The sequence below is a fragment of the Hippocampus bargibanti genome, linkage group LG14 (assembly GCF_051943395.1).
Source record: "Hippocampus bargibanti isolate YZ-2025 linkage group LG14, ASM5194339v1, whole genome shotgun sequence".
NCBI lineage: Eukaryota > Metazoa > Chordata > Actinopteri > Syngnathiformes > Syngnathidae > Hippocampus > Hippocampus bargibanti.
Genome location: NC_142747.1, coordinates 6195904 through 6209212, shown reverse-complemented (window position 1 = coordinate 6209212; position 13309 = coordinate 6195904). Strand labels below are relative to the sequence as shown.

Genomic DNA, 13309 nt, shown 5'->3' with positions numbered 1-13309 from the left:
GTAGCTATTGGCGACAGCTATCAAATATTTTGTACTTCAACTCAAACTGTTCACACCTGTACAATATTTTGCTCGCTAGAAACGTGAGTGACAGTGAAGATCAATTTTTCAACAGTAGCTCCGGAGCATTCGCCGGCTAAAACAACACACCTGCCTGGTTTATGAGAAAGTGAACAGTCGAAACGGCAACTGTGGCACAATGTCAACATCGCAGTGTGCGGACAAATTTGGGTCTATTGGCGTTGCTAGCCCGGTAGATGCTGCTAGCTGTGCTAGCAATTGTGGCGTAGCTAGCTTATTAACCGCTACTAGCGTCGCTTTGTAGTGCTGTGAGCTTCGTAAAATATAATGTCAGCATAAATGTCTTTTTTTAAGCACCCTTAATTAGCACATGAACGTTATTGTTTTTTATTGTTTGGTAGCTAAGGTTTATTTTTAAGTTGGCCTCCTCATTCTGTCACCAGCTTGTCACCGGCATGTATAGCTTGGATAATTGTTGCTGCGGTTAGCTTGAATTCTTATTTCTGACTGTGTATACGTGAATAAGCACGTCGTCGAGGCAGTAGAAAATGCCTCAAGCATCAAGCATTTTTTTTTTTAACAGAGGTACTCAAATTACTCGAGGACCGGTTTGAGCCCATGTCGTAATGTTGCAATGACAGATTCATTTTCTTCAGGAAAAAAAGGTTCAAAGGTTATGAGGAGGAAATTGTTTCACCAAGGGAAGGGAAAAAATAACTGATATGACCCCTGAAAAAGGTCACTTTTATTCGAAAAAATACATTAATACAAATTTCAAAAACGCTGTTCCACTCCAGGCAAAAAACATGACACAATAGGCTTTTTTTTCTAAATCTAAACTATTTATGATCGCATGTCTATCATAACCAAGCTTTTTAATTATACAAAATCTAAAGTCAGGAGGGCTAATTGTATTTTTCTGCCATGTTTTATCTTTTAAGTACCGTATTTTCCAGTGTAAAAGCCACACCCAAAACTTTTCTTCAAAAGATTACCCTGCGCCTTATACGCAGGTACGCCTTAATTATGAAGTAATATTGAGCCACAAAAGGTCTGTCAGCAGCCACCGTTTCCATTTCTCCCTGTAGAACTAGTGTGCGGTCCATGCTGGGGTATATAAAATGTAATCTCAGCCTTTACTGTAGCACCTTATAATGTCTTCTTTTCCTTTCGGCTTTTCCCCTCAGGGGTCGCCACAGCGAATCAATGTCCTTCATCTATCCCGGTTTTGTGCATCCTCTTCTCTCACACCAGCTACCTTCATGTCCTCTCTGACCACATCCATAAACCTCCTCTTCGGTCTTCCTCTCTGTCTCCTGCCTGGCAGTTCAAGGCTCAGCATCCTTCTCCCGATATAGTCACTCTCTCTCCTCTGGACATTTCCAAACCATCTCAGTCTGGCCTCTCTGAGTTTCTCTCCAAAGCCACTAATATGAGTTGTCCCTCTAATGTACTCATTCCTGATCCTATCCAACCTGGCGCCTTATAATGTGGTGTGCCTTATATTTGGAAAACTTTTATGTATTTCAAAAGTCAAAGTCAGCTTTATTGTCAAATATGCTAATATGCATGACATACAGCACAGATGAAATTACTGTCCTCTCGGACCCAGCGAGCAAGGCACTTGTAATGACTTAATAAACATGAAAACGCGAATTTGCCAATTTATAGATGTTTGGAAAACTTTTCTCAATCATTGAATGTGCGCCTTATACTCCGAGGTGCCTTATACATGGAAAATGTTTTAAAATATACTATTCATTGGGGGTGCGCCTTGTACTCCGGTGCACCTTATACACCGGAAAATACAGTACTTCTTGTGTTCTATAGTAGTTTAGCAATGCAGTTGTATATATATATATATATATATATATAAACAATAGCATTGTGTTAATTGAGTGACGACTGACCTATTGTTAACTGCAAATTATGCAATTAAAGATGAGAAGTCTCGACTCAGTAGTGCTTAAAAAGCACCTTAAAACAGCCATTGTTGTATACAGCGTGCTGTACATGGTGAAAATATATATACATATATATTGTATATCTAATATATATATATGTATATGTATGTACAGTGATACCTCGGTTCTCGACCATAATTCGTTCCAGGACCCTGTTCGAAAAGTGATTTTTTTTTTTTTTTTTTTGAACACCGAAACCATCTCTTTGCTCCTGTCACTTGCGAGTTGACAGCAGGGGGGCGGGGCTGCCTCTCCCGGCCGCCCTCCACCTGCTGTCAATTCTCTAATCACGGACACGGGGCATTTATACGGTTCGCGATCACCTCGCCAATGCCGGATGATTCGCCACCGTACCTGGACTCTCGCGAGTGTATCCGGTCCGAGGTATTTTCCCTGCGTCCCGTAAATTTATGTCATCTTCCGGGATTGCGTAATTTTGCACCCTTGTGTGCCATTTGCTTTTTGCCGTGGTAAGCGGGTCGGATCACCCCCTGCCTTCTTACTCGCTGTATTTGCTTTTATTTGTGAATAAACATCCTGCTTGGGTAGTATACGTCTCTGCCGCCTGCTTTGGGATCCCAAACATTCCACTACGTTCCGACGAGTCAGCTGCCGTCACTCTCGCTCGGAACGTGACAGCTACAGATGACTCGGCTACAGGATGTTCTTTTCTCTTAAAATATCTATTCAATGACACTTGCTCTCACTCCCACAGCCACATCACTAGATTTCACAGCCTCCTTATTCTTTAATATCGTACTGATCGTAGATTTCGCCATGCTGTATTCCCTAGTCAGATCAGACACTCGCACACCTCCTTCATATTTTGCGATTATTTCTTTCTTAAATGCAATAGTTGTACGCACTACTTTTCTTTTGTCACTTTTAGCAGCACGTACTTTCTTTGACCAGCGTTTGACACCCCTGCTCTGAAATCATAAATGTTCATGAGCACAAAAGCAGTGCTGTGCTCCGTCAGAGTTGTTTTGGTCTTGACAAGCCGAATCTGTTTCAAGTTAAAAAGTGTGTCATGTAAACATCTCCCCTGAGCATGCAGATGTTTTTTTCTTCCTTTTTTTCTTCCCCGAATGTCTGTTTGGGCCGTGCGTAATCGGACAACCGCATTGGTTTTGTTGCAGTCCATCCGCCGTAACCTTTTGGATGTGACTCATTTCACTCAGTGGTTTCAAACTTTCAAAGCTCGCTTTGATGGGCCTCCATTGTTACGCCACACTGCCACGAAGTCTCGTGACTCATCGCTGGTAATTTGACCGCTTCCTAGTGACTCATCGCCGCCTCCGCGGAGGGCGGTGCGGCTTCAGAGTTCAGGAGTTTACTCAAGGCAGCGTCCCAGCACAGGATTCACGCAGCGCGATGGTGATGATGAACGAGGGCTGCCGCTGACTTGTTTATCATGTCGCTCGCACCGAGTCTTTGTAGTTGCTGCTTTCGGAAGTGACCCAAGCGTGTGCATCCAGAAAACCTGATTGGACAGAAGGACAATCATAAGTAGAATGGTGTTACTCTGCTTTTACTACTATTTATGTATTTCTCAATAAGAAACAACATGAATAAACATTTTGAAAACAATTTTTAAGAAATTGTTTTCAACATGTTTATTAGTGTTGTTTCTAAAATAAAAAAACTGAATTAAAATAAAAAGACAAAATATTAATAAAAACTAACCAAAAAAAGCCAGAATATTGGTGAGGTGTCTGCATGTGTCCTAAATAAATACACATAGTAATAATAATCAAAGACAGACACATACACAGACATAGATTGATAGATGGATAGACATACAGACAGGCAGACACAGATAGACAGACAGACATCAGAATCAGAATAATCTTTATTGGCCAAGTATGTAGAACACACAGGGAATTGGTCTCCGGTAGCTGCACTTTTAAAAAAATGCAAAGAGGCACTGTATAGTTTATATATTTTATATATATATATATATATATATATATATATATATATATATATATATATATATATATATATATATATATATATATATATATATTGAGTTACTACTGTTTAGAGCACAGGTGTGAAAGTCAAGGCCGGGGGCCAAATCTGGCCCGCCACATCATTTTTTTCGGCCCGTGAAAGCAAATCACATTTGTGAAATTCCAAGTTGCTTGATAAATCCTGACCAAAATGTCATATTTTTGGATGTAAACCACAATAACAGTCATTATTCTTGACTTCAGATTTGAAAACTATTTATACATTCATTTGTTGTGCGCTCCATATGTAATATGTGGAGGGGATTAAACATTCTAATGGCTTCCCCAAATTCATAATGGCCCTCGAGAGGAAAACATAACTACAATGTAAAAAATGACTTTGACACCCCTGGTTTAGAGCGTTAATGGCTTGGGGGAAGAAGCTGTTTTAAATGTCTACTAGATTTGGAGACCATGAAACGGTTGCGCGCCTAAGGGGAGTAGCTGGAAAAGGTGGTGGGCAGGGTGCGGAGGGCCCAGTAGGATTTTCCGCGGCCTTGTTTTGATTCTTGCCGTGTGCAAGTCCTTGAGAGTGGGTAGGGTGGTGCCAATGATTTTTTTCCCGCCGTCCTAATGGTCCGTCAAAGTCGTATTTTGTCCATTTTTGTGGCGGCCCCGAACCAAACCACGATAGAAGAACACAGGATTGATTCGATGACAGCCGTGTAGAAATGTAGTAGCATCTCCTTGGCAGGACATGCTTCTTTAGCATCCTCAGGAAGTACATCCTCTGTTGGGCCTCTCTCAGGATGGAGTTGGTGTTGACAAAGACCGGCAATCACAGACAGACAGACAGATACGGACAAACATACCATCCAAAATTTCTTTAAAAGATTGCCCGAAAATGGCACAAAAGCCCTCACTGACAAATGTTGGTGTGTTGGATCGGGTCTCCACAGGAACTCGCTTTGAGGAACCAGCTACCCCCCAGCCTGGATCAAGACGGTGGTGGGACCAACCCAGTGTCCTCCCCGATGGCCCAGGACGCCCGGACCATGACTGCCAAACAGCTCGGACCCATTCCTCAACAGGTCGGTTCTCAAAGCTATCATTCGATAAATCGTCAAATGGTCGAGCGACGGAATACACAGAAAAAATGCAAATTGAATCCAAATCCAGCAGATTCTGATCAATTTGCGGATCCCAGAGCTGAAAGCAAACATGGTGAAGCAGCATTCTGCTGTTCTTAGCTCAACAAAGTCAGCTAAAGTATAAAGCGAGCTGGGAGTGCAGTTAGGCAGGCCGACCTAATCTCCCACCACCCACCGCCCCCCACCCCCCAACCCCCAACGCTCACAATGGCCTCATTCACAGCGCCGCCGCTAAACTTTTTTCCCTCTGCTAATTACAACTTGTCCAATGTTGTATCTTTTTCCCCGTTGGTTTCGCGGTGTTTCCGCAACGGTGGTGTGCATACGCGCAGATACCGAACACTCACCACCAGCGTGTCGGTTTCCTGTTTGTGCTCCCTTAGCGGGACGTACCACTCCAGGGACGAGAGCACAGACAGCGGCTTGAGCATGAGTAGCTACAGCGTCCCTCGCACTCCCGATGACTTCCTCAATAGCGTGGACGAAATGGACACAGGTGAGGATGCGACACTCACCGACACTCATTTACTGACACCCATATCACTCACAATACCAGGTCCCTGTCCTTTCAAGCCACATACGCAATCAAGCAGGGTTAAAAGCATGGTTACGGTTTCAAAGTAGGGTTTAAAACATTACAATTGGGGTTTCAAACTAGGCTAGGGGTTTCAAACTAGGCTAGGGGTTCAAAGTGTCGTTTGAAATCAGGGTTTGGGTTTCAAACTGGGGTAGGGTTTCAAAGTGTATTTTCAAATATTGGTTTGGGTTTCACGCCAGGGTTTTTGGTTTCACACTAGGGTCAGGTTTCAAAGTGTATTTTCAAATCATGGTTTGGGTTTCAAACTAGGTTTATTGTTTCACAGTATCATCAAATCAGGGTTTGGGTTTCAAATTGGGATAGGGTTTCAAAGTATAGTTTCAAATCAAGGTTTGGGTTTCACACTAGGGTCAGGTTTCAAAGTGTTGTTTGAAATCATGATTTGGGTTTCAAACTAGGGTAGGGTTTCAAAGTATCGTTTCAAATCAGGGTTTGGGTTTCAAACTGGGGTAGGGTTTCAAAGTGTCGTTTGAAATCGGGATTTGGGTTTTAAACGAGGGTAGGGTTTCAAAGTATCATTTCAAATCAGGGTTTGGGTTTCACACTGTGGTCAGGTTTCAAAGTGTTGTTTGAAATCAGGATTTGCGTTTTAAATTAGGACCAGGTTTCAAAGTAGCATTTCAAATCAGGGTTTGGCTTTCAATCTGGGGTCAGCTTTCAAAGTAGCATTGAGTGTAGGTTTGTAAACTACGCTTTGAGTGTCAAACTAGGCTTAGGCTTTCCAATTAAAGTTTCAAACTAAGCGTGGAATTTCAGAATAGTATTTTAAACCAGAATTAGGGTTTCAAAGTATGGTGTAAAACAGGGGTGTCAAAGTCATTTTTTGCCACGGGCCACATTGTAGTTATGGTTTCCGATCGAGGGCCGTTATGAATTTGGGGAACCCATTAGAATGTTTAAATCCCTTCAAATATTACATATAAAGCACACAGCAAATTAATGAATAACTTGTTTTCAAATCTGAAGTCAAGAATAATGACTTTTATTGTGGTTGACATCCAAAAATATGAAATTTTGGCTCAGATTTTAGCAATCATGGAATTTAACAAGTTTGATTTGCTTTCGCGGGCCGAAAAAAATGATGTGGCGGGCCGGATTTGGCCCGCGGGCCTTGACTTTGACACATGTGGTGTAAAATAATGGGTAGCGTTTCAATTTTTTTTGAAACAATGGCATTCACCACGGAACAATGCGAGCCACAGCAAATGGAGAACAACATATGGCAACGCATATGGTGACGTGCACGGCTGCGTCCTCGGCCTACCTTTAAAAGTCCCCCACCGCTCCCCTCCCATGTGCAGGTGACCCGCTCCCGAGCTCCATGGGCACGCAGCCCAGCCGCTTCCCAGACTACCTGGACGCCATCCCGGGGACGGACGTGGACCTGGGCACCCTGGAGGGCGAGAGCATGGCGGTGGAAGGCGAAGAGCTGATGCCCAGCCTGCAGGAGGCGCTCAGCTCCGAAATCCTCAACGATATGGAATCGGTTCTGGCGGCCACCAAGATCGACAAGGAGAGCTTCCTCACGTGGTTATAGAAGGGGGCGGGGCCAGAAGATCCTCATCCTCCTCCTCTTGCGCCACCACCAGTGTGCTTTTGACAAGACATTTCAGCAAGCCCGTCTGGACTTTTCAGCGGCAGTATTTTTCTCATCCCTCTGTCCTCTGTCTTATTTTGTCTGTGTCTTCAAGGCTGGCCCATGAGCAGACAATCTCGCAAAGGGTCCCCGAAGCGCCATCTCGGGCGTCCTTATATCCTCTTGCCCACCTCCACCCATCCCCACCATTTCTCCATGAGTGCCTCCTTCTCCTGCAGTTGCTCTAATTTCACCTTCTGCCTTTTTTTCTGCCCGAGGAACCAAAAATGATGTATTTGACAAAAAAAATACAGATTTGGAGTTAAGGTATCATATATATATATATATATATATATATATATATATATATATATATATATATATATATATATATACAGTAAAGTCTCGTTATATCGATATTCAAGGGAGTCCGAAAAAATATCGATATAACCGGGACTATCGATATATCCGACCCTGTTTGCATGTAATTTTCTCCGTGCGTGCATAGAAATACTATCGATATATCCGATATCGATATATCCGATATCGATATAACGAGACTTTACTATATATATATATATATATATATATATATGTATATGTTTTTTTTTTGCAGGTGAGTAGGTCGCAGGAGGGTGCAGGTGGGGGCACGACCAATTCGCTGCTTGGCTGTGCCAGCGTGCCTAAGTTAAATGTTTTTTGTTTTTTTTTTTGCATTAGATCAAGTGCCTTCCGCTTTTGTTTGAAGATGGCGAGCAACACAAATAATTTTCTTCAATTTGGAGTTACTTTTTCAAAACATTGTAATGGGATGTAGGGATTTTTAGCAACTTTATATAACACAGTCTTATCGACTTTTAGTATTTTTAGACTTTTTTTTTTTTACTATATGTGTATGATATCTTCGATCGTTGTGGTTTTAACTCCTTTTGTTTTGTTTTTTTAAACTTCACATGAAGAAACAACCAGAGATGGGGAAGTATCAATACTCGATGGTGATCATTTTAAGGTATCGCTTTCTCACAGCGATACCATCCACCGATACTTAAGGCAAACAAAATGAGTCCTCCTCGGCAGGAGTTGGCACTATTCTGCGCCAGTTTGACACATCATGAGTCAGAAAGAATTGTCTTTCGTCACATAAAACAAAATGTCATTGTATTCAATGGATTTTTTGATATCAGAAGTACTTTAGGTTTTGGTACCCAGTGTCAGCGAGTACTTGTGCTGGTATCGAACATGAACATACATGGTTCGCTTTTGGTGTGTGGCCCATGGTTTCAACAACAACTTGTTTCTCATCGACAAATAGTCCTGAACATCAACCCAAACCATTCAAACTCGAAAAAAGGATGACATATAAGTAAGGTGATTGATGTTGATGCAATGATAGGAAAAGATGTTAAAGGACAGCTGGGACATGCTGGAGCAGGTTTGGTGACGGCGAAGTTGGGGTGAGAGAACAACAGTTTGGAGATTTTTCTTTCTTTCTTTTTTGGAGGAACAATTAAGATGCAATCTGTTCTGATCTCATTCAGGACAAGTGGCCGATTCCAAAGATGTTTGTGTTGTTGTAATTTTGCTTTCACTTTCACAGCGATTTGCTCATCAGCCTGTGTATGAACAAAAAAATAATGTACCATAAGCTAGTGCGAAGAAGAGAAACAAATCATATTAGGTTTTCCTTTTTATTTCTTTGTAGTTATTTCTTTTGCCATTGTTGCGAGTGACTAACCTTGAGGTTTTTTTTGTGTGTGATTAGGAGTTTTCCGATGTTTACACCGCGCTTTGATTGCTAACCTTTAGTATCTTTCGGTAGCATTAACTTTGGAACATGACAACCATTTTGAGCAAAAGAACTGTTTTTATACATGCGCCTTGTGAGAAAGCTCCTTTGTAGAAATTGTTCCTGATCGGTTGAATCGATGCATTACAAAATGGACAAACAGTGTTGGTGAGGACAAAAAAAAAACAATGGTACACTACAAGTGCTTGTATACCCAGTGACACTTTTCAGTTTGGATTCGACTCAGCATTGATTTCCGTATATTTTTTAATGCTTATTTTAGCGAGATGCCAACCTGAGGTCGTCACCGTCGTAGCCGTAGAACTAATCGCACCAGATGAACACACAAAATTTTGGTATTTAGAGTTTTCTAATTGCACATGAAATGAATTTATATTCAGTGATCTGTTCTTTGTTTTTTATAGATATGTTGCATGTGTTTTAGAACTGTAAAATCTGTTACAATATATATATATATATATATATATATATATATATATATATATATATATATATATATATATATATATATATATATACACACACACACACACACAAACTTATATCCCTTCATATACAAATGTTGAAATTGGCTTGAAATAAATAAAGTATATACTTTGTGGTAATATTTGGAGTGGCCTTTATTTATTTATTTGTTTGTTTATTTATTTTTACGTCTTTGAAAACCCGATGTGTGAGTTCGGTCTAACTTGGAGTGAAATTTTTGCTGTCGGGTTTCGAAGCAGTGTGGTGGATCAATTCCCACTCAGTCATTAAGTGGGAAATCGTCAAACATCTACTGACGTATTTATCGTACTTTCCATCGGTGAAAACCCACAAACTGTTGGACCTTGTCCCGCGTGACTTTTGGACAAGCCATCCATGAAAAGTGACTGTTTACTGACCTCTAATGGTAAAACTGAGTACTACTTTCAGACAGTCGCTTTGGCACAGGTGTCTTTTTCGCAGTTCAACATATCACCGAATTGGACTCGATACTCAATATTTATTGTTCTTCAGTTACATTTTTAATTCTATGAATCCCACTCACCAAAAGTGTCTTCAGCTCTTTCAGTGGGAGAGGGATGTGTGTTTTTACAACTCTGTCCAACGTTTCAATGAAATTATTTTGGAAGAAAAACCTTTCACAAAACGGACACAAGTTAAAAAAAACAACAACAAAAACCTTTGTGTTCTTAAAAGGTTGAAGGCAACACTACGGCAACGTTTTAACAGTGTGAACTTTTTGTCATCTGATACACTTTTTCATCCGACGCTGTCTATTCCGAAATACAGTGAGACCTCGGTTTACGAACCCCTTGACTTACGAACTTTTCGGTTTACGAACATTACATTTATGAAAATTTCACCTTGGCAGCCCCGCCCCCAGTCTTCGGTTAAAGCCACGTGATTGGTCAAGAACCCAGCAGTGGGGGGGGGGGGGTTAAACATTAAAGAGACAGGGAGACAGTGAGAAAACACACACACACGTGCGAAAGGGAGATGAGTGTGAGAGAATAGTGAGAAAACGGTTAGAAAACAGTTAAAATATATGGGATATTTTAACTGTTTTCTCCACTAATAACCCGCATAAGTCATCTTTACACTTGATGCTATGGGAAATTAATTTTCAGGATACACACTTTTTGCCTTACACAGGCTGTTTGGGAACCAATTAAGTTCATAAGCCAAGGTCCCACTGTACAACATCAGATGCGTATCTGGGTGGTCTATTCAGAAAACCGAGATTGGTGTCGTTTCCCCAGGTGTTAGTCTGGTTGTGGGATAACTAGGATTCTTTCCTTTAGATTTGTTTTTAAATTGACGAAAATGATTGATATGTTGCATGCATGTCATCGTGTCAGGAAGAAGTAATGTACTAAAAACGCCTTACTATGTAACGGTGTAGTTTTTTTCGTGCTAAAATTGCCTGACTACACATGCTTATGCAATGTCAAGACCCGGTAGTTGAGTGGTGAGCACGCTGACTTCACAATGCAGAGGTCATGAGTTCAAGATCTCCCTGTGTGGAGTTTGCATGTTTTCCCCCAGTGGGTTTTCTCCGTGTCCTTCGGTATCCTCCCATACCCGAAAACATGCGTGGTCGTCTGATTGGTGTGAGTGTGAGAGGGACTGGTTGTTTTTCGCTGTGTGCCCTGCAATTGGCTGGAAATCAATTTAGGGTGTTCCCTGCAGAGTGCAGGAAGACGGCTGGGATCGGGTCCAGCAACCCCCCCCTCCCCCCCGATGAGTATTCAGCGGTCTGGAAATGGTTAGATTATGGATACACACATGGTCACTTTTTTTCAGGTGAAAAACGCCATGGTGGTTTTTTTTTGTGCTAAAACGCCTTACTACTAATATTTTCCGCGGAATGGCCTTTATTTTTTTTACGTCTTACTTTGAAAACCTGATGAGTGAGTCGGGTCTAAAACGCCTTATTATACAAGGTCGTTTTTGTGTGTGCTAAAAACACCTTACTATACATGGTCGAAATTTGCGTATCAAAAACACCTTCTATACATGGTCGAAATTTTCGTGTCAAAAACACCTTACTATACATGGTCATTTCTTTGTACTAAAATGCCTTGCTACACATGATCGTTTTTTGTGCTAAAATGGCTTACGATATGGTCTTTTTTCGTGCTGGAAAATGCCTGACTATATACAGTGCCGTGCGTGCATTCGTAAATCGCTTCTATTTTGAATATGATCACCACCGCTCGCCAGCGACAGATTACCGTAATGCACGGTATTGACGATCGATTGGCCGCTCATTTGATTTCAATTTTGCGAGAGAGGGCTGGCTTCACCGCAGTTCAAAAACCGTTGCATGTTATGTATTGTTGTTACTGTAATACGACACCCACAATGTCTCCGTGCTGTAGACTTGCTTCCAATCTTCAAAACTTGCTCTTGGTTCAGTGAACTGGGTCGCTGCTCTATGAAATGTTGCACATAAGAAAAAAGGAGGTCTGTGTGTGTGTGTGTGTGTGTGTGTGTGTGTGTGTGTGTGTGTGTGTGTGTGTGTGTGTGTGTGTGTGTGTGTGTGTGTGTGTGTGTGTGTGTGTGTGTGTGTGTGTGTGTGTGTGTGTGTTATATAATTTGTGTCGTTTCATCGCTTGATTTTATGTCTTGATGCATTGTTTCCAATGTTCGTAGTTTATTGAAGGTCAATTGGTCAATTTTTATTTTTCGAAGGTAACATGAACGCCTCTCAAGTCGAAGGCATCTTCATCGCTCCATCTAGTGGATGCATTGTAGATTGCGGTTTATAATTTGTTATTTTTAGCACGAATAAAACGACCATGAATTAATTAATAAGGCGTTTTTGTCCGGAAAAAAACATGTATAGTAAGGGGGGTTTGACCGAAAAAAAAAAACCCGAACAAGGTGTTTTAAGCAAGAAAAAAAAACGACCATGTAAAGTAAGGCGTTTTTGACCCCAAAATAACGACCATGTATACGAGGAAGGCGTTTTTGACATGAAAAAATAACGCTGGTCATAAGGCGTTTTAGCATGACCAAATATAGTAAGGCGTTTTTTAGCAATTAAAAAAACAACAATGGATTTTTTCCCTACATTCTGGTGCAGAGGACGGGAACCTTTTTGACTAAGAGAGTCATAAAAGTAAAATATTTAGAAATGGCTTTCAGTGAGAGCCACAACACGTGCGCGCGCGCTAGCGCACGCGCACACACAGCACACGCACACACACCCGCACGGCCACTTTTCAACAAAATGTCAGAATGTATTATTTAAAATAACTTTGTGATAGTACTCACCGTTAACATGAATGGGTTTCCGTTCCTCATGATTGGTAAAAATCCAGCCAAACGATCAGAATGAAAGTCAACTTGCCTGCTCCATATGTGAAGTTACTGCTCGCTTGCCTGCACACGGCTCATTAGCTTCCACACTTGCTATGCAACATACTTCTCACAGAAGTATATTGATGCTAACGTTAACATGGGGCTTGTTAAAATGTCACTGACATTTGACTGTTTCATCGATGGTATTGTTTCATTGCAAATTAGAATCAGAACCTTTTCTCTCCACAAAGGCGAATCCTCTGTGTATTCAAGTTGAAGTGTACTTTGTTTTTACTCGTGGGGCTCATTTAAAGGACAACCGACGTCACTTTTTTTGTTTCCCAAAAAAACGTTGTATAGCATCTACCCAAAACACGCTGTATGGTATTTTTAGTCAAATGCAAAACACCAATAAAAATGACAAAGTGTCTAAAAAGTACTTCAA

The 13309-nt window shown here is 41.2% G+C and overlaps 1 protein-coding gene across 1 annotated transcript in view; it reads left to right on the top strand.

Moving 5' to 3' along the window:
* LOC148888102 (transcriptional coactivator YAP1-like) overlaps positions 1-7626 on the top strand; it is a 35646-nt gene extending 28020 nt beyond the window's left edge. The window contains 4 exon segments of the mRNA XM_089013510.1: positions 4900-5004; positions 5006-5031; positions 5475-5587; positions 6991-7626. Of these exon segments, the coding sequence (XP_088869636.1) occupies positions 4900-5004; positions 5006-5031; positions 5475-5587; positions 6991-7226 (480 nt within the window). The 3' untranslated portion in view covers positions 7227-7626.
* The last annotated feature ends 5683 nt before the right edge of the window (positions 7627-13309 follow it).